This window comes from Argopecten irradians, chromosome 4 (genome assembly GCF_041381155.1).
Source record: "Argopecten irradians isolate NY chromosome 4, Ai_NY, whole genome shotgun sequence".
NCBI classification, from domain to species: Eukaryota; Metazoa; Mollusca; class Bivalvia; order Pectinida; family Pectinidae; genus Argopecten; species Argopecten irradians.
Window position 1 is genome coordinate 49539198 of NC_091137.1, and position 22745 is coordinate 49561942.

The window sequence follows — 22745 nt, forward strand, 5'->3', positions numbered from 1 at the left end:
CTTATTGAAATCAACATCATCCCAGGCTGTCATAAACCATATGCAGTCGATATTTGCAAGGCATGGGATACCTGAGACTGTTGTGTCGGAAAATAGTCCGCAATACGCGAGTGAAGCTCTACTAGCCTATCGCGCGACACCATTGAAGTGCGGATATAGTCCAGCAGAACTCTTGATGGGCAGGAGGTTGCGAACAACCCTACCTGAAAACCTACAGAACTTTACTCCCAAGTGGCCAGACTTGACTCAAATACGCGAAAGGGAGACGCGATAAAGAGAGACGCAGAAAGAGAACTTTGACTGTTCCCATCAGGCCAGATATCTGCCGAAACTGCAACCAGGACAGGCTGTATGGGTAAGAGGGCCTGGTGGAGGTTTCGGAGGAACTGTGACGTCATCAGCCGGAAGTGATAGATCATACGTCATAGAGACACCTACAGGACAGGTCCGGAGGAATCGACGCCATCTGGTGTCCGCCCCTATGCTGATACCAGAGAACCCTCAAGTTGAGGATCATGATGATCATGAAAAAACTGTGAACAGTTCTAGTGTCCGAGAATCTCTAAAGACTGTAACAACCAAGATTACCGTTCAGAGACTTTAAGTCCAGAGAACTTTGTCCAAACGCATGATCAGAATACTCGTACTAGTAGTTCTACACCAGGTAGAATAGTTACTCGATCAGGTCGAGTATCCAAACCTGTTAAAATCAAAGTACTGAAAGTACTAAATGGCTCGGTCTCGATTATTGGAGGAATATATTTCTAAAGTCAACACTTTTTTTGGACAATAAGAAATAATTTTGCTAGTGTTCCTTCCAGTTTAGACTCTTCAGGATTCCTTGGACACCAAGGTGTTAAATAAGAAACACATCTTTTGGGAGCCCATTCTAATATTTCCTATGATGTTATATGCCAAATGATTTTATAGCATCTTTAACCTTTTCCTTGTTAATTTGATGTCAATTAAAATATCTATTCTGAATTGCTATTCTCATCAAGTTCCTGGGACCACAGAATCAGTTAACATGTATTGTTTTGCAGCAGAGACAGACAAGAGGCATATTTTTCTATGCCAAAATGTCTTAAATATAGAATATGTCAGTCTTCTAGAAGACTTATCAATACAGTCATACCATTTCTGAATAAATTGGTCAATTGGTCTACTTTTAACAAGGTTTTGTAATTATTCTTTGAAAAACAGTTGATTGATATATTCAAACATGATTTAAACTAGCTCTGGATAAGATATCTTAAACATCTTTCAGCCATTTAAAAAACGTCTGGTCCATTTACATGTAAAGTATACATTAATTTATAAATATTACTTGATAATTTATTTGATGTTATGTAGTTATGCCAAAAAGTAATCGTTCTACTTTTCATTTCAATATCAATTGGGTATCTTGTTAGCTCGCCATAGACCATGAATTGTTTTATACACTTTCTTAACTTGAGGAAATTACAAATGAATTTTTCTACAATATTTGTATTTTCGAATCCCCATACTTCTGATGAGTATAATAAAACTGGCATTACAAGTGACTAAAATATTTTCAGTTTAAAATCAACAGGAAGAGATTCCTTAGTTTCTTAAAAATAGCAAACACTGATTTAATTGTTTGTTCAGCAGTTTTTTTCCCTTTTCTTTAAAAACGCTACCATTACCATAGATATGTATACCCTTCTTATCAAAATAATTCTATATCCCTTAACGTAAACTGGTGTTGTTGGCCCAATTTACGTTTTGAGAATATTACAACTTTTATCTTTCTGATATTAGGTTATAATTTCCATGTAATGCAATATTGTTCAAATCCGTTTAACATTTGTTGTGGAACAGTGTCATCGGCATATAAAATGATGAAAAGTTTGGGATACATTTCAATATTATCTATAAATAATTTGTCAATACAATTTGTCAGACAATTAACATTCTTTTTCCGCTAGATAAGATTCCAAGTCATCAAGGTAGATTGAAAATAGGAAAGGAGATATAAATAAGGTACCATACTGTGCATGTATATGTTCAATGTAAACAGACAATGTAAGCTGATCTTGCAGAATTGCCTTACAGCGTTATAATAAATGCAGTATGTCTCATTGCATTGGATGTAATTGATTTAAGGGCAGTTCATGTGGTGACCGAAAAAAGGTAAAATCAATACTTTCAGAGTGATCAGGGAACATTGATAGTCAAGGCGGGGAAAACATAAGACGACCTGTGTTATACAAATTAATGTTTAATTGATTTTCATTAAATTGTCTCGAAGGTGATGATTAGTGTGTTATGAACGATAAGCTTAATATGTTTTTGACAAAAATATAAACAGCTAATGTCATATTGTGTTTTAAATTTAAATAATCTTCTATTTATTCATTTCATTTCAAGCATGTACATGTCATATAATATAAACAAATATCAGGTATATGCTTAAATCATATTATAGTTAAATTCACAATAAGGAATTTGAAGATGATGATAGTAATTATTTTCGGATTGAAAATGATTACAATATTAAGCTTCCACAGTTGAAAATTACTTCTTTTTGTTCACACAATTCTTCTCCTAGACTGTTTCCAGTTGAAATGATACATGCATGCTGACATTCTGTAAAACATAAGGAAACAATAAATGTATTAACAGAGTAATTACTGAAAAGGCTAATATCATATAATTAAACATTTCAATCATAAATAGCAATACCAGCATAGAGGAAATATTATTGCAGTTTAATTCCCGCTGTTCTTCAGTCCTCCTGTTCTTACATGTAAGAGTTTTGTCCTTCATAAATTGATTGTAATATAGCAGTTGTTATATAATGTGCACAAAGAAGTATAAATGGGCTATTTTGATGGATCTCTCCAAGGCCTTCGACTGTCTTCCGCATGACCTGTTCCTCAGGAAGCTGCAAACTTATGGGGCATCAGGTGATGCTGTTCGTCTGATGGGTAGCTACCTGGGGAACAGGAAGCAGAGGGTTGGTTTGGGGGGCATCACCAGCGAGTGGGTGTCCCTCATTAAAGGCGTCCCCCAGGGCTCGATACTGGGGCCTTTGATTTTTAACATTTTTATCAATGATATATTTTATTTCATCAAAGAAGCCACATTATATAACTATGCCGACGACAATACCCTAGGTTATTTTAGTCAAAATATAAACAATCTTAAGAAAGTTTTAGAAGATGAAGCCAGTGTTTTAATTAAGTGGTTTGACATAAATGGAATGAAGGCAAATCCAGAGAAATTTCAGGCTATCTCTCTGGGTAAGAACACTGTGAAACATTTTAATATCTCTAACACTGAAATTGTTTGTGAAGATAGTGTTAAACTTTTAGGTATCGAAATCGACCATCTTTTAAAATTTGATAAACATATTTCAGATATATGCAGGAAAGCATCTAAGCAACTAGCAGTTCTGAAAAGGATCGGACATTTTTTACCTAAAGCAACCAAAATTTTAATTTACAAATGTTTTGTTTTATCAAACTTTGACTATTGTCCCCTTATTTGGCATTTCTGCAGTATTTCTGCAACTAGAAAAATCGAACGAGTGCAAGAGAGGGGCTTGCGATTCATTCATAATGACCACACCTCTAACCTTAAAGAACTGCTAGCCGGATCAAATTTGTCTTTTTTACATGTCCACAGGATGAAAATGATGGCCTGTGAGGTTTTTAAAATTTTTAACAATATTGCTCCTGACTACATACGTAACCTTATAGGATTTTAAGTTCAAAAATGGTAATTTTTTAGTAAATTTTTCATATTTTGCTTGACGCAACAAAAACGTTTTCCAACCGCAAACTATTATTTCTAATTAGTTTTTTTGTCCACTAATAAATCAGTTTAAACAAAAACAAGAAAAAAAACAATGTTAACATTGTATAAGTTCCGGTTATGACGTCATCAAGATGGCCGCCATCACGAATTTTACTAAAAAAGGAAAAATGTTCATAACATTGACATTTTTTAACTGAAGAAGACAAATGAGGTATCAAAATGACCACAATAGAACAACAAATACATATCAGGACCAAATCATCCAATATATGAAGCAATTTGTACGTAGGAAATGAAAAAATAAGATTTTAAACTCAAAAATGGTAATTTTTCAGCAAATTTTTCATATTTGTCTTCATGCAGCAAAAATGTTTCCCAACAATTATTATTGATCGTAATCAGTTATTTGATCTCTTGTCAATCAGTAAAAACAACAACAAAATATATAGAAATGCAAAAGATAATTATTGTTATACCATCATTTGGTTTACAAAGCATTACCGTTTGCGTATACAGGTCATATGATAGTGTATTTTTCCCAACCCGCCGAGACTACGGTTTCCTGGTGTCTTAGAATTTCCTGAATATAATAGTGGCTATTGAAAATTTAAATCTTAACAAAAATTTTTAGGTTGGCTGAATATCTAAGTTGGACTTCAAAATATTTCACTTTCATGTTCGAAATGTTGTACACTAGTAGCATCTCAAACTGAATTATTACAGCTAAATGCCAACTAATAGCTATATGGTATCAAATTAAAACTGAAGTAATTCTGTCATACCGTAAATACCATGACACTTTCCGAAACGTTTTGTGCCTTTTAGAATGAGCACATCCAGTGTTATTTCCTGTGTATAACGTCAGGAAATGTCAGATGGTTACTTAACAGTGTCACATATTTCTTTCACTAGTTCTTTGTCTTCGATAGCGATGAGCTGATGAGCTGATCAGTGACAGGGATGTAGGAGCTCTTCCTGTTTCCAACCTAGTGATTCAAATATCGTATATGATGTTACAGACTATCAGATCCACATTCTGCGAAGGTTTCAGCTGATTCTCCTTATTTTGTATGAAGCACAATTCCTCATCCCTCAGTGACCGTAGATGGCACAGGTGGATTCTTTGAGGTCATAAATGAGGTCTGCAGTGAAGTTCCACTATTTGCCAAGTCTGAAAAGCACTGTAGAAAATTTTATTTCTGGAGAGTCTTCAATGGTCTCTTTACGCATACACCAGATGTGACACAACCAGCACCTTCAAGGGAGTGGGAAAAGTCAGACCAATGAAAAACATTTAACATTAATGGCCTCATTAATGACCTCGATGATATCACCTGTGCCATTTATGGGCGCACGAGGGTCCACTAGATTAATGAATGGTACTTCATACAAATTATGGAGCTATGTGCTAAGGAGAACCAATTCCACCATTCGAATAATGTGGATCTGGTGTAGTTTCCATTATGCCGAAGAAGTCTGGAACAGTATATACGATATGTTAGAATCTGAGGGAGATCCCACATCTCTGAACCTATTGTTCCTGATATGAACTCTGGCCAAGGATGGGTTATGAAAGATGACAGGCTAGAACAACACTGGTAATGTACTGTCACATCAGCTCATCGACATTGAAGACAACGCTATGTCTTTCGACGAATTTGATACTGATATCTCGATTATTCTGATAATTTGGACTAGCTAGCTACCAGCTACCAGACATGCCGAGTCTCTTCAGTGGATGATAGAGCAGTGAGGTGAGAAAGTACGCACAATGATAATGGTTATGATTAAGAACCACTGAAAGAAATATGTGACACTGTAGTAACCATGTAACATTTTGCCTATGCTATGCATAGGAAATAAACGAATGTTCTCATTTTCAAAGACACAAACGTTCTGGAAAATGATATAAACAGAAATACAGGCTTAGGTTACATTTGTTACTCTATCAGTGGGTGTTGTGTTGTAATAATTACCAGCGGTTTCGAGTTCGAAAAATAGCATATGCCCATTATACGCACCTGGTGATGTTTTGTAATCCTAATGAGGGTATAACAATAATTATCTTTTGCATTTTTATATATTTTAATTTTTGTTGGTGTTTTCATTGATTTATTAATTGATAAGAGATCAAATAACTGATTACGAATAATGATTTGTTGTTGGGAAACATTTTTGCTGCATGAAGACAAATATGAAAAATTTGCTGAAAAATTACCATTTTTGAATTTAAAATATTATTTTTTTCATTTCCTATGTACAAATTGCTATATATATTGGATGATTTGGTCCTGATATGTACTTGTTGTTCTATTGTGGTCATTTTGATACCTCATTTGTCTACTTCAGTTGAAAAATGTCAATGTTATGAATATTTTTCATTTTTAGTGAAATTCGTGATGGCGGCCATCTTGATGACGTCATAACCGGAACTTATACAATGTTAACATTGGTTTTTTTTTCTTGTTTTTGTTTAAACTGATTTATAAGTGGACAGAAAACTAATTAGAAATAATAGTTTGCGGTTGGAAAACGTTTTTGCTGCGTCAAGCAAAATATGAAAAATTTATTGAAAAATTACCATTTTTGAACTTAAAATCCTATTTTTTCACTTCCTGCGTAAAAATCACTACATATATTTGGTTACTTGGTCCTGATATGTTTTTAGTGTTCTATTTTGGTCATTTTGATACCTCATTTGTCTACTTCGGTTGAAAAATGTCTATGTTAAGACTATTTTTCATTTTTTAGTGAAATTTGAGATGGCGGCCATCTTGATGACGTCATAACCGGAAGTTCATCCCAACTTATGCAATGTTAACATTTTGATTTGTGATCAGTGGGTCATAAGGGTTAAGAAAAATATTGGTTCGGAGGTTTGGGGGGGGGGGTGCATGTGGGACCCTCCTAGCCCATGGCCTATATTAAAAAACAAGAAAACACTTATAATTTCAGATCTGAAAACAAAGCAAACCTACCCAGAGTTAACACCACCAGGTATGGTAAGAAATCATTCAGGTACGAGGCGTCCTGCATATGGAACAGCCTCCCAAATGACCTGCGTAAGGTTGAAAACTATGCAGAGTTTTGGAGGCTGCTCCGTAAGTGGGACGGCCCGGACTGTAAGTGTAAACTTTGTTCCTAATGTCTCCCTGCATCCTGTGGTGTAACACATGTCTTTATGTCTTTATTTTATTTTTATTTTGGTTTGCTTTGTTGCTTGTGTTGTCACCCCTTTTAATATAAATTTGTGAAAAATTCTGTGATAGCTTATGTAGTGCCTGTACTTATAATTACTGACAACTGTGATGATTTAGTTTTAATTTCTGTTATATATACAATATACTTTGTTTTGTCGAAATACAAGCTCGACCGAGCTTATGTTACCATGTTTTATATATTCGACACTAAATAAAGTTTCTTGTATCTTGTATCTTGTATTAATATACACACGTATGCATGGGTACAGTGGTAAATTAATAAGTTATACAGAAAATGATGGTGCTGATCATGAAAAGTGTAGTCTATTTTGTTGAGTAAAAAGTTAAAAAACTAACATTGTTCACACCCTAAGATGTAATCGCACTAAAAACAGTGATCATGTGGGCTTTTGTGCGATTGCATTTGTAAGACTGTGCCAGGTGGTAGAGATTAGTTCCGCTCGAGTGATCACACAATGCAAGTGAGAGTCGGGATATGTTTATGTAAGTTTTAATTGCTAATCTCTGATGCTTGTTGGTAAAATATAACTCAGGATAATTGCTAAACAATTAACAGTTTTCTCTACATTGGTTACAGATTGAAACAGCTTTTTAAGTGCCGTTTTACGGAAGAATTATGAAACAGAAATCGGCATTTTCGTCGATCTAGTAGTCCAAAAAATATCACTTCGAGTTATATGAACATTCCATATGATTTATGTCATTCGGCCAAAAAATTACTTCGTATTACCTAGTTTAATGAATATGCTGTATGTATATGATCAGAACGTCAAGCTCCTGTGGTGAAAATAACTAAAATGTTTTAAAAGTATGGTTTAGTGGTAATCTCTGAACGTGCTTTAGTATATAGATATAATCTGATATTTATACATGTGCTTATGAAATTATCGATAATTATGGATGTGGTAAATGTTCATACCTTATTAACTGCCGTTAGTTTTAAGATTGTTCACCGTCTGTCGCGTGCTATTTTATCAGTAGACCAAGTTTGTCCAAAATTTTGTTAGAGTTGTCTTTCTTCCATTGTAGTTTTACGTCCATGTGCCATAACACAGCCGTGATAAATGCATCTCCATTTCGCCATGAAATGTATTTGCTCCGAGACAAATTTGATTCAAATTACAAAATTCATTATGGTATCAATTTTGATGTTCGAGGTGAAATATTGATTTCATTTTTTCCGTTGCGGGATAACTGTCACTAAGAGGGAGTAAACGTCTGGGGGGGAACCAGCTTCGGAGCGAAGCATTTTTGGGACGAAACGTCTTCATTCATTTTAAACACCATTTTGGGGACGAAAAGTCTAGATACTTTGTAAACAATTCAGGTGAAAATTTTCAAACAGAAGATCTTTTGGATAATGTATATAGTAAGGATATGAAAGCCGTAATATACTATTCCTATTTCAACGTTACAGATACGCTTATTTCGGTAACTTTCATATTCAAAATTTGCTATTTTATAATTCCCGGTAAAATCAAAGTTGTTGAATACACTGTCGCTAGGAGCGCTAGTATCTGCGAGCAATTTCTAAGCCAATCATATTGAGGAAATCGACTGTAAGAGAATTTTGCAACCACGATCACAATGGCGAGGTGACCCTCGCCAAAAATGAATTTGTAGTTCTATACATATATGTTGAGAATATGTTCAGAATAAGAGACACTCTTAGTTAATGACTGAACATATGAATCCTGTTAATGTGTTCATAACACATTTAGTTTATAGTTTAACAGTTTTTGATAGTTGTAGTTCAGTTTAGTTCAGTTCAGTAGATTCTAGTTCTTTATTGAAAACATTTACCTTTGATAGATTAACGATATTAGAAAGGGAGATGTAGTGTTAGTCATATAGTTTATATGAAACAGACTATAGCATGAAACAGGCTATAACGATGTTATGTAATATGTGTATTACGTCATTGATTGTGTGGGGGCATTCGAATAAAGTTATGGCATTGTAACCAAGTGTGTTGACTCCTGTGTCGCCCAAAGAACCCGAAACAGAATACAACAATTAAGAAACCTTTATGTTTTACTCCGGAAGGTACTGGGCCTTAATAATGTTGACTGCTAACGGGGTATGCGACCTTATTTTTCACTTTGAATCACAGGAACTTCTGTAAATCAACTTTTTTCGCTGCTACTTAATTTCGCGACTTTGGTGTGTTTCGGTCTGGGTTCTGTCCCCTGGCCGAGACACACCAAAGTCTATAAAAGTGGTAGTTTCTGCTCCTGCTTAGCGCTCAGCATACAGGGAGTGGGACGACTGGTTCGCCCGTTGTCAGTATAATGTGACCGGATGGGGTGTGTTGCTTGGTGTCTTTGGCGGCATACTTCAGTGATATAGCACTATAAAAAGGGCAACAGTTCCACTATACAAGAAGACATAACATGAATATACCGCAGTCTCCCAAAACATGCACCTCGCACAACATACACGCAACACACCACATACATGGGAGGCCGTCCTTACATGACCATAGCTGTTAATAGGACGTTAATTAAACAAACAAACAAACAAATTTCGCGATTTCCATTTCAAAACAAGTTCGCGGAGATTAACATTCGCGGATTTGAATATTGTCTGGATTCCTTTCAGTATAGCTACAGTATCACTATCAATGATGAAGTGCTAATTCGCGGAGATAAAATCACGCGGATGTACTTGGACAGCGAAATTGCAATCAAACGGAAGTTTGTTTACCTCAATGTGTAATAGATGGAACTAAATAAGCTCTGACAGTATGATCACCAATATGTCCGTACGACCCAGATTCATACAAGAATGTTTCTTTACTTTGTTTTAATGAATCATTACCTTACTGACGTGACATATGAAATATAATATAGTTTGAGCCTTTTCTTCATCTCCGAAACAATTCGCAATGTCGATCCTAAATTTCATTGCATATACCAAAGATATCTTGAATACGATATAAAATATCTCATATAATGAAAATCTCATTGTTATGTGAGATATCCTTATACAAGATAGCAAGCAACGAGATAACAATCATAAAAGATATCTCATATAGAGAATTAAATGAGACATCTTTAATAATATATGATATATCTTATAAATTTAAATAAGATATCTTATTTAATATCTATATGAGATATCATATACATTATATGACATAACTTATATACTTTATGTATATATAAGATATCTCGTGTACTATACCAGATATCTTATATAGATATAAGATATAAGATATCTTATTTAATATCTATATATAATATGAGGTATTTGATATAATTATATAAGATATCTCATATAAATTTGATTAAATACGGGATGTACCAAGTGCTCCTTCAATAAATATTACATTGACTTGCCATAAACTCGTCTCCATTTGCTCTGGTACGCCAATTACATCAGTTTCTTCATACTCTGAGACTTGTATCTTCTCAGTTTGAACTTGATTGTTATCGTATTATTGAATCCTTGATACTGATTAATCTCTTCTTATTACAGTAACAAGCTGATTAAGAATGGTACAGAACATATCCGACGATAAAAAATTTAAGCATTGAACGTCTTTCAGTTGGCGTTCATAGCCAATATGAATGCCAACTGTACAGAGGCAAATTCCATTAAGCGCGCTAGCGCTTCATGTTGGATTTGCCCCTGTAGAGTTTGCATTCATATTGGCTATGAATGCCAACTGAAAGACGTTCAATGCTTATATTTACATTTGGTTGTTATTTTATGATGAAATAACAAGAGATTTTGCATCTATAATGAATTAATCATTCGTTATCGTAAAGGATGGGACAGCCATTTTCCGTGATCGCTGGCACGACAATTGTGACGTCACAATGATAATGACGTCATAATAACAGATTGAAGTTCATAGTTTACATGACTGCCAACTGGGCTTGGTAAGGTTACATAGTGGGACTTCAGTGAAAATGTAAATATTTCGCCATAAACTAAAAAAAGCCGCCATCTTGTCCAGGTCTCGTCAGAGTTATAGAGGACAGGTCGCTGTACAAACGTGGGCAGGTCTAAATACACGATCAGTTTTATCGAATGATGTCACACAACTTTGGATGGTAAAATGCAAAACGATTAATTTCAAGAATTAACCTTTGATAACTTCCAATATAAAAACACAAAACTCGCTAGACATTTAAGGAAAATATGTTTATTGTTATTATCATAAGCGACATTACACGTTAAACTTTTTGTCAACAGACTTAGTAATCTATAGAATATAAATCTAACAGAACTAAGGCTCACACTTCTCCACTTTGGGATCACAATTGCCACCGGCCATGGTATAGGCAACGCCCGCTGCCACGGTACCAGCAACAGCTTTGCCGGCTACTCCGATACCTGCCGCTCCTACTGATTGCATCACGGAAACAGCACTTCCTGCGGCGATGCTGCCTCCATATGTTGACATCAGTGCAGCTCCAGCGGAACCAGCGGCTGTCCCGGCGGCGGAGAACCCCACAGCACCAAGTGCGGCCGGTACCACAACGGGGGCCGCTACAACAGCTGCTGCTCCTGCTCCTGCGGCCAGGGCAGCATCCGGCCAGCAGAAACAGTTCCCTGGATAAGAAAGTAATACTCTGTGTCAGTAAATCAGCTGTGTAAATATACAAATAAAATCATACTTCTTTACCCTCTTCACCACTTGTAAATCCGCTTTTTAAGACTCACCTTGATCCGGACATACTCCGGCGAAGATGACAAGGAAAAGAACGATGTTATGTTTCGACATCATCTTGAATAAATCTGTAAAAATAAGAAACACAATTACATGTATAAGCTTTCCAAAAAGCTAAGAGGGCTACGCGGAAGCTTGACCATTTGATTGAAAATAATATGGAAATTAAACAATGATATGACAATATTGCTTAGCAATTTTAGTTGTTCTGTTGGAAGTCATTTTATAATTTGTGAGCTTGTGTTAGTGCAAGGTAGCCAGGTCTAGTACCTGTAGACGAATAGTTTTAGTTATACTTTTGTTACCAACAACATAAAAAGGGTTTTATGCAGATTGCTAAGCTCATGTAGATATCCTGAACCTACGATATGCCGCTGATATTCAAAGGTCTAATACTTGATGGATCAGAGATATCACTGTATCAGGACGGACTGTCAAGCAAAATACAAGTAGTATGGATAGGAAGTAGAAAGTACCGTGAGGAAAAGGTGTTTTTTTACGGAATACAATTTTTTATGGGGTAGAAATAAGTTCTCTTTTCTGGTACATGTAATCAATCTCTCGGTCAAGATGCCAAGAATACATTTTGATAAAAAGTTTACAGCCTTGCTACCCCACAGGGACCTGGCACGAAAATGTTTAACCAACAGTATATATATATATATAGATTATAGTATGTATAATATATATATGTATACGTTAGTTAAAAAAATCGTGCCAGGTCCCTGTGTGCTACCCCAACTGAGAACGACGCGTGTATATATCGATGTATTGAATGAGTGTAGCTAGTTATTTATCATCCTCGATACTCCAGGGGTTCCGATCACTTCCGATCCCTACACCCCTGAACTATCTCATAGTAAACAGAACAGAACAGGTCATTTATTCGTTTGATGTACATCAAAAGAGCTGTATAACGGTACACTGTAGTTGACTGTGTGGCTTTGAAGTTGGGCGTCGCTCTCTCTGTAGTCTTCAAAGGAAATCTTTGCTGGTCTGTGATTGGTCAAATGTTTTCCGCTGAGCTGCCTTCAATTTCACTATGAGATAGTCCAGGGGTGTAGAGATCGTAAGTGATCGGAACCCCTGGAGTATCGAGGATGGTTATTTATAGACTCGAGTACCGTCGCCAATCCATAGGTAAATCGCGGGCGCTCTGGCTACATTAGCTGTACCAAACACAATCGTAATTGTTACAAATATCATAAAAACTTGTGTAACTTACACACCAGTGTACTTTGTATATGTATTTTTTTATTAGGGATGAAAATGCTGAAGAAATCTACTATCGGTATATTTTGCTCATTCAAAACGTTTGGGGAAAACGATGTGCGGGAAACCATAAATTCAATGTTATAAAGGTGGTACATTCACAATAAATGATTGACAACTTGCACAAAGAAGTGTTGTATTTAGAAGAAATAACATAATATAATTGCACTGTGTTTGTTTTCTTTTATTGGCCACCGTAACTGAAACAGTGAAATATATCTTGCAGAACATGCCAAAAACATTGGCAGTCCGCCGTATTCCGTACACATGTCAACTGGTCTGGAGATATTACACAATAGTTATCAGGGCTATTTGAAAATATTATAATATATTGCCACAACAAGTAATAAGTGTGTTTGAGATCATTAAAGGGACAATTCATTCTAAGAGAACATTAAAATTTGTACATATATCGGAAAAAAACCAGTTCTAATGGAATTTAGATCAGTCGGTTTTACTGTGATGTACCTCAAAAACCCATGGTGGTGACATGTGTGTGATATTTTCAAACTCGCTCGCTGTCCGCCATTACACATTGTGGTCAAACTTCTTGTATGCCGAACCCTGTCCCTTGCTCGTAGAGTAATGCAACTTTTGTCTATAACTGCTCAAATCGCTCTGACTATAGTTTGTTTACCTTATTAGGTGAATTATCTTGCCTCAAAATAATCTTACCACCTTCGCAGTGGTTATGTAGTTCATTTGTTTAACGTGCGTGACTTTGGCTCGGGTATAGGTACAGCGTCCATATTCTACCTGCTTAATCGTATTGATCAACGATTTGATATTTCAACGATATTAATTAAAATACTTAACAATGACGTGGAATTTGTCAATGTTTAACGTTATTTGTTTCTTAAGAAATATAGAACAATTCATTTATGCCATATCTCACTGTTTGGTTATGTAAAAGAATTAGCCTGAGTGAATTGTCCCTTTAACAAACTTTAAAGAGCATTCGGATAGCAGATACGTTGGCTTGCAATAATCACTTTGTGAGTAAACTCAACTACCTGTACGGCACAAGATTCAAGCTAATGGCTAATTATATATTAAACAGTACGCTTAAAAAAATGGCACTAACCTTGTAGCTTGTCAGTTTTGCTGTAATATTATTACATAGGCAGGTTAGGACTCATCTTATAAATCCCACGTGTGTTTTGACTTTTAGCACACGGCCTGCAGCCGGTACGAGCATCTCTAGATCTATAAGGAGTTTCAGATTTGTTAAAATATCTAAAATAAAGAAATACTATTCAAGTGAATGTTGATGCAATTTGAAGAATATTTGTTATGTTTTTAAGTAGATACTGACGCATTGTTGATGATATATAGATCGGTTAAGCTAACTAGCCATGCTGGATGAGAGGCCGGAGCGTACCATCCAGTGCCAATTTACCTGTGTACAATACATCGATACAAGTCAGCGGTAGAGCGGTATGGCTGTAAACGTGTGGAAAAGACGCAGACTTACAACTAATTCCGTTTGACTATTTTATATTCATATTTTCTTGAACTTACGCTGTAATGATTGAATAAATGACACAAAAGGGGACCAACTTTATCTTTTCATAAAGACTACAAAATGCACACATGAGCCTGCAAATAGTACTGCGTCGACAGCAATATGATGTAAGCACGCTAACAATTGTGTTGGTATTAGGATAAGAAACACTGCATGGTTCCTATGCGTGGACATTAGCTAAGGATGACGCAATATTTCAGTGTATCCTGAATATGCGTATTAGCTAGTTCATAGCATGGAGACTTATTTTATGATTACTAAATGCTTCAAGCCAGCCGACTTAAAAACTCAAGAAATCATTTTAGAATAATTAAATATGAACGACTTTCATAAAAAGTTGCTCTGGTACTCTCGAAAAAATATTGTTATAAGTATTTTGTTTATATTTTAAAATTACTTTTCCTTATTGTGCGTCGTGGCTGTATATCTGTATTAGGAACAAGTCGATGGGGCAAGGATAAAGTATCAAGCAGTAACAGCTACAAAATACACCTACCTTGGTTGTTTTTCAGAGATAACTCAAGGGAGCGATCTGTCTGCTGTGAAGGTCTACCAGCAACTGTGAGATCTGGGGCTCTGTGTAGTGTTTTGTCACTATTAGTAACGCAAAACATCCAACAATGCCACTACCTTTGTCGTTTTCCTATTGGTCAGGAACCAAAATCATGCTTAAAAATTAGCATGTCTATATATAAAGCCAGTGAAGTCTGAATACGATATTGGAAATACCAGCGGGCGTAATGTTTTTCCAATCTAATTAAAGTTTGACTTGTACTTTCTGCTCCACTACGATGCTCTAAGATACAGGTATTGTAGAGAATCGTAGTAGAGCTGAATTAAAAGTCTCCAGAAACAAATACAACAGTAATTCTACTTTCGGTTTCGATTCTTCATAGATAAGCAAAACAATCTATGATCTGGCAGCAAACTTTGGGTGCATTGTATCGATTCCACTTGGAACAATAAATGCAAATGAGTTCTATAGGTATAATGAACAATATGCTTTTAAAATCAGAAATACATTATTTACAATGTCACCTTGTCGGTGGTGTACTATCACAGGCGAGACACGTGATGACATTGTAATATTTCAATTACGTCTCTAATTATAGATTTGCACAAGGCCAGAGATTCGCAAAATGTTTTGATGAATAATAAAAATGAAATACGCTTGAAATACAAATGTATATGGACTGAATGTTTAACTTTTTTTCACATGAGTTAATTTCGTTGTTTAATGTCTAACTCTTCTTTTTTCAATGTGAGTTAATTTCCTCGTTTTATGTCTTACTTCTTTTCTCACGGGAGTTTTTTTCGCGATTGAACTTTCACAGAGTCACCGAGTTATTTTTCACGTGAAATTACCCGCGAATTGTTATTGCATACGGATATAAGTCGGTTTTCGGTATGTACAAGATATATCAAGGCTAACACCGAATACACAGAAATATTTGATACAATAATGTCTGTAACAAGTTCATACTATGCAAAGCACAGTAAACAGCGAATATTTTCTCATTATTTTCTCATTAGGTAGACATTTCATATGCGATTCGCACCACTGGCATTTGCAGACTAAAAAGATAATCTGACACCATGTCCTGGTAATAATATAGGGTTAGCAACTCGGTCACGTGACCTATGTTACCCCATTCACTTAAAGCGATTAAAAAGCAAATTTGTTCCAACTAACATGTTGCAAATTATACACAACCATATTTCGGAAATATTTATCTTTCATTTAACGTATCATTGAATGCCAACACTTAGACACAACTGGAGAAATCCCAAAAAAATCATCGTCAAATTCTGACGATTTCCAAACAACTAGCTATATCCTGGTCCAAAATCTCAATAGAATACGATCTTAAAGGTCATATGGTTACAAAATGATGTTTGGACGTGTGGGTCGTGTCGGCATACTTTTGCGACAGAGTCTGTTTGAAATCGACTACTGAAAAATGGATCCCGTTGTAAAACTATATTACATATAGACGATTTTGATGTGTTGTTTTTCAATAAGGGTGGTTATTGATGTACTATCGTAGTCCCATATTCCACTGTATACTGTCAATATTTTGCGATACTAATGTCTGTCGGGTTTGTTGTCCTCAAGATGGGTGGTACATGTAATAGGTTTACACTCTCAACATTTAAAAAAGATATTTGTAGGCTGTGTTGAAAGATACCCTGGCACATCCGTGTTATGTGCTTTTTTATAGTTTACACGTTATTGTATTGCAATAAACTCATTGCTTTGAAAATTGCCTTTTCAGTTATTTTTCAAAAACAAAAGTTGAGACTGCAATGCAAGAAAAAACAATAACACGTAACGTTACAAAACTACACTGTTTTATTTGATCGATACTGTTTTGTGCATTTATAAAACCGTGCGTCTGTCCTCAATACAATACTGGCCCTGCAGGTAGGGCGTAAGAATTGTACCTGCTGCCCCTATTGCATGATCGTAAAAGGCGACTAAATTTAGGATCTTATCTTTTCTCTTCTTCCTAACTGACTATCTTTCCTAATGCCTCCCTTGGCACCGCCTCACTTTTGGCCTTGAGTTGAGCGTTCGCCCCTGTGAGGAAGGCTCTGGGTTCTATCCCCTGGCCGAGACACACCAAAGTCTATAAAAGTGGTAGTTTCTGCTCCTGCTTAGCGCTCAGCATACAGGGAGTGGGACGACTGGTTCGCCCGTTGTCAGTATAATGTGACCGGGTGGGGTGTGTTGCTTGGTGTCTTCGGCGGCATGCTTCAGTGATATAGCACTATAAAAAGGGCAACAGTTCCACTATACAAGAAGACACAACACGAACATACCGCAGTCTCCCAAAACACGCACCTCGCACAACATACATGCAACACACCGCATACATGGGAGGCCGTCCTTACATGACCATAGCTGTTAATAGGACGTTAATCAATCAAACAAACAAACAATCAATACAATACATATATTAACAGATTTGTGTTAAGTATACACGTATACTATCATATATAAGCAATTTTATTATAAAGTACATTTAACTAACAATATTCTTCAGCATCCAAATTACAACAACCATTCCCTAATGGGAATAAAAGTCATAGTAATAGTAATTAGAACTAACGGACTAAGTAATCTAAAGAATATAAACCTGACAACACTAAGGCTCACACTTCCTACTTTGGGGATTAACAAATTAACTCCTGGTCATTTTATAGGCAGCACCCGCTGCCACAGTACCCGCGGCAGCTTTGCCGGCTACTCCGATACCTGCCGCTGCTAATGATTGCATCACGGAAACAGCAGTTAATGTGGTGATGCTGCCTCCATATGTTGACATCAGTGCAGCTTCAGCGGAACCAGCGGCTGTCCCCGCGGCGGAGAACCCCACACCACCAAGTCCGGCTGTCCCGGCGGCGGAGGCCCCCAAAACACTAAGTCCGGCTGTCCCGGCTGCGGAAACCCCCGCGGCACCAACTGCGCCTGTTAACGCAACGGGGGTCACTTAAAACAGCTACCGTTCCGAGTCCAGCGACAATGGCAGCTTCAGACAAGTTGATACAGTTCACTGGATATGAAAGTAATACTCTGTGTAAGTAAATCATCTGTGTAAGTACACAAATTAAAACATACTTATTTACCTTCTTCAACACCCGTAACTCCGCTTTTGAAAACTCACCTTGATCTAGACATACTCCGGCAAAGATGACAAGGAATAGAACGATGTTATATTTCGACATTATCTTGATAGATCTGTAAAAAGAAGACACAATATTGTTTTCGGCGTTATACATTTCATTTCAAAATATCTTATTGATGATACTAGAATTAGAAATATATATAATAGCACTTATGGCAATAAACCATGTAGTTCGGTTATAGGAGGGCACCTGCTGATTTGGTAGCGTGATACCTGAAAAAAGTATGTCAGAATTGCTGAAGAGTTATTCCCCCTTTTTAATTGAAGACATCTTGGTACAGGGACAGCTTTGAAAGAGGCTAAGTTTATGTGAAAAAATAACTGGGTTTGAACACTCAATTTCCTCAGAATTTCGATGCATTTTTTTGTTTGATATCTGATTTATGTTTTTAATCTGATTTCGGATTATAATCTCAAACGTATTGCGATAGATGGGAATGGATTCATTTTCCTGTCACTGACTTCATAATCCGGCATGGCACCGGCATGGTCTATAGTTTGGCCAAGTTAAATTATATTTAAAAGTAGAGGAATTATTTTTTTGTGATACATTATGAATGCAATGAAATATTTCATTATTTTGAATTTGTTTCTTTATAGAATATATTCTATGATATTCGACTCGGAATAATTTTGGCGACCGTGAATATACTTGCCGAACTTCGGCCGAGTTCTACTTTCTTGTCGAGATCGCATATAAACATAGGCTAGCATTAATGTGATCGGATCACTTTAGACATTGAACATTTGATTTTAATCTTTAATCACCCCTTTGAGACGATTGCGATCGTATTGATTCACTTTACTCACTCAGGGCGAGATTCCCTGTTGGGTCGAGTTTACCTAGCGATCATGACCTATATATTTTGGTGAAGTCGACGTCCAAATGTGAACCGTTTTCTGTACATGTACAGGAATGTTATGAAAAATTTAACATTACTTGTAATTTTGTAATATGAGAGATGTTTTTGATATCACAATTATGAAGCAAAACAGTATTTTAGTAATTGTATACCATTATTACCAGTATAACTATTAAAAGTATTTTAAAGGTGTTCTAATTATACATTTTGTTTTTCTCTTTATGCACGAATGCATATTTAGTAAGCCGCCCCCTCCTATAGCTATCATGTATACTTATACATGATAGCTATAGGAGGGGGCGGCTTACTAGAGCAAAGAGACGAAAGAGGGCAGGAGCAGCAACAGTGCCTCCAGAAGCGGAGTCTGCGATGCCTAGCCATAGGACAAATTCAGGACCTTCTGCAGCCGGGAGTGGAACTGACCATTCTAGATCTATGCCACCTGAGCTACCGGTGGCAGCACCACCTCCTGCATTACAAGACCCGGGAACGTTTGATGTAATGCCAACCCCTATTGCAAGTGTTAATGATATATTAAGCTTGCATGTATCTGCTTCAGTGAAGCAAAAGATTACTAATGGAAACTATGTTGAACTCTCACCATTGTTGTCTAACTCAAGGGAGATTCCCATCAGGCTCTTAGAATATCTCTAGTCGATGAAAAGCTTGTTTAAATGATTGAGGATGGTTTCCCAGGATCAATCAATTTATTTGATTGATGGCTTGCCATTATGGTCTATTGATGGACCAGCAGCCATGTTAATTGGTGGATTAATGTTTCCCAGAATCTATCAATTAATTTATGTTGCAATTTTGATTGTATTTGTTTGATGGCGTGCCGTTATGGTCTATTGACAGACCTTGCCGCCAAATGTAGATATCAATTAATGCTGTGACCATAAATCCAAAATTTGAATTCTTTCTTGTCTGTGCATCTATTGATAAATACCAGGCGCGTAGCTGCCATGTAAGCAAATAAGCCCGTGCATGCACATTATTTTCCTAAGTATGTGTAATAAAAATCGAGAGATCCAATATTCGAGGGACGTTTGAAATCTACTGCTCAGTAAATTTGGAGTTTGACGTTTTATGTTTTTGTAAAACTCGTTTTAGAATGGCTATACCACGTGTGAGAGTGACAGTCTATACATAGTAAAAGTATTAGAAATTGATAATGAGCGTATCAATAAATGACAACAAAAAGAAAAGGAACTCATTTTAAGAGACAGATGATTCGAATACAAGAATACATTTTGATAAAAAGTAGTAAACATGTGGAAAAAATGCAGACTTACCACTGATTCCGTTTGACTATTTAAATATTCATATTATCTTGAGCTTACAATGTAATTGGATAAATGCCACAAAAGTAGACCAACTTATCTTTTAATAACGACTACGAAATGTACAGTTATAATCAGATGAGCCTGCGAATAGTACTACTGCGTCGACAGCAATATGATGTAAGCACGCTAACAATTGTGTTGGTATTAGGATAAGAAACACTGCATGGTTCCTATGCGTGGACATTAGCTAAGGATTTAATTGTTCATGGCATGGAAATTTTATTATATAATAACTAAATGCTTCAAGCCAGCCGACTTAAAAACTCTAAAGAAATCATTTTTAGAATAATTAAATATGAACGACTTTCATTAAAAATGAAAGCTGTGGACACTTGTATATGTAATATCTTAGGTGCACTGGTACTCATCGGACAAAATATTGTCTAATACGGATCGTATTTTGTTTATATTTTAACCAATTAACATTTTCCCTTATGTTGCGTCGTGTCCTGTATATCTGTTATTAGGAACCAAGTCGATGGGGGCCAAGGATTAAAGGTATCAATCATTAACAGCTACTACAATCACACCTACCTTGTTTGTCTGTTTTCGCGATGATTGAAATCAAGGACAGCAGTTTGTTCTATCTGTCGTGTGCAAGGTCCGCTCACATGCAAATCTGTGTGATCAGGGGCACTGTTGTAGTGTTTTTCGTCACTTTTAGTTAAATGAACGCTAAAAACATTCTCAACAATGTCCATACTAATTTCACTCGTTATTCCTTATGGTCAGGAACCAAAATCATCGCCTTAAATATCAGCATGTTCTATATATAAAGCCAGTGAAGTCTGAATACGATATTGGAAATACCAGCGGGCGTATTGTTTTTCCAATCTAATTAAAGTTTGACTTGTAATTTCTGCTCCACTACGATGCTCTAAGATACAGGTATTGTAGAGAATCGTTAGTAGAGCTGAATTAAAAGTCTCCAGAAACAAATACAACAGTAATTCTACTTTCGGTTTCGATTCTTCATAGATAAGCAAAACAATCTATGATCTGGCAGCAAACTTTGGGTGCATTGTATCGATTCCACTTGGAACAATAAATGCAAATGAGTTCTATAGGTATAATGAACAATATGCTTTTAAAATCAGAAATACATTATTTACAATGTCACCTTGTCGGTGGTGTACTATCACATGCGAGACACGTGATGACATTGTAATATTTCAATTATTTACGTCTCTAATTATAGATTTGCACAAGGCCAGAGATTCGCAAAATGTTTTGATGAATAATAAAAATGAAATACGCTTGAAATACAAATGTATATGGACTGAATGTTTAACTTTTTTTTACATGAGTTAATTTCGTTGTTTAATGTCTAACTCTTCTTTTTTCAAGGTGAGTTAATTTCCTCGTTTTATGTCTTACTTCTTTTTTCACGGGAGTTATTTTCGCGATTGAACTTTCACAGAGTCACCGAGTTATTTTTCACGTGAAATTACCCGCGAATTGTTATTGCATACGGATATAAGTCGGTTTTCGGTATGTACAAGATATATCAAGGCTAACACCGAATACACAGAAATATTTGATACAATAATGTCTGTAACAAGTTCATACTATGCAAAGCACAGTAAACAGCGAATATTTTCTCATTATTTTCTCATTAGGTAGACATTTCATATGCGATTCGCACCACTGGCATTTGCAGACTAAAAAGATAATCTGACACCATGTCTTGGTAATATAGGGTTAGCAACTCGGTCACGTGACCTATGTTACCCCATTCACTTAAAGCGATTAAAAAGCAAATTTGTTCCAACTAACATGTTGCAAATTATACACAACCATATTTCGGAAATATTTATCTTTCATTTAACGTATCATTGAATGCCAACACTTAGACACATCACTGGAGAAATGTCCAAAAAAATCATCGTCAAATTCTGACGATTTCCAAACAACTAGATCCTGGAAATACGATCTTAAAGGGTCATTATGGTTACAAAATGATGTTTGGACGTGTGGGTCGTGTCGGCATACTTTTGCGACAGAATCCGTTTTGAAATCGACTACTGAAAAATGGATCCCGTTGTTAAAAACTATATTACATATAGACGATTTTGATGTGTTGTTTTTCAATAAGGGTGGTTATTGATGTACTATCGTAGTCCACATTTCACTGCATATTGTCAATATTTTACGTTGCGTAATGTCTGTCGGGTTTGTTGTCCTCAAGATGGGTGGTTGAATATAATGGGTTGTACACGTCTCAACATTTAAGTAATTAAAGAAACTTAGTCTGTAGAGATGTGGTTGAAACGATACCATGGCTGATGTGCATTAACTTCGAACAGTAACTATTCAGTGTTTTTTTTATAGTTTACAGCAGTCATTGTATTTCATAAACATCATT

At 36.0% G+C, this 22745-nt stretch overlaps 1 protein-coding gene across 3 annotated transcripts; it reads right to left on the reverse strand.

The window, feature by feature from the left end:
* Window positions 1-11137: 11137 nt before the first annotated feature.
* Window positions 11138-15149, reverse strand: LOC138321932 (interferon alpha-inducible protein 27-like protein 2A). 3 transcript variants are annotated; one of them, XM_069265971.1, is made up of 4 exons: window positions 14979-15149; window positions 11679-11753; window positions 11519-11567; window positions 11138-11455 (listed from the first exon to the last, which is right to left on the reverse strand). In XM_069265971.1, the coding sequence occupies exons 1-4, from the start codon at window positions 15094-15096 to the stop codon at window positions 11242-11244; spliced, it is 456 nt and encodes a 151-aa protein (XP_069122072.1). In that variant the 5' UTR covers window positions 15097-15149; the 3' UTR covers window positions 11138-11241. The 3 variants fall into 3 exon arrangements, with proteins under 3 accessions (XP_069122072.1, XP_069122073.1, XP_069122071.1); XM_069265972.1 differs by adding an exon at window positions 14042-14193 and having other exon boundaries at window positions 11138-11567; window positions 14979-15112; XM_069265970.1 differs by having other exon boundaries at window positions 11138-11567; window positions 14979-15143.
* Between the last annotated feature and the right edge of the window lie 7596 nt (window positions 15150-22745).

Excerpts from the sequence above, each read along its gene's own strand:
- LOC138321932 (XM_069265970.1), bottom strand. The coding sequence starts at position 15,096 with ATGTTTTGCGTTACTAATAGTGACAAAACACTACACAGAGCCCCAGAT. Across the intron at positions 11,754-14,978 it reads ATCTCTGAAAAACAACCAAG|ATTTATTCAAGATGATGTCG; the intron begins GTAGGTGTATTT and ends TTATTTTTACAG. Across the intron at positions 11,568-11,678 it reads CGGAGTATGTCCGGATCAAG|GGAACTGTTTCTGCTGGCCG; the intron begins GTGAGTCTTAAA and ends TTTCTTATCCAG.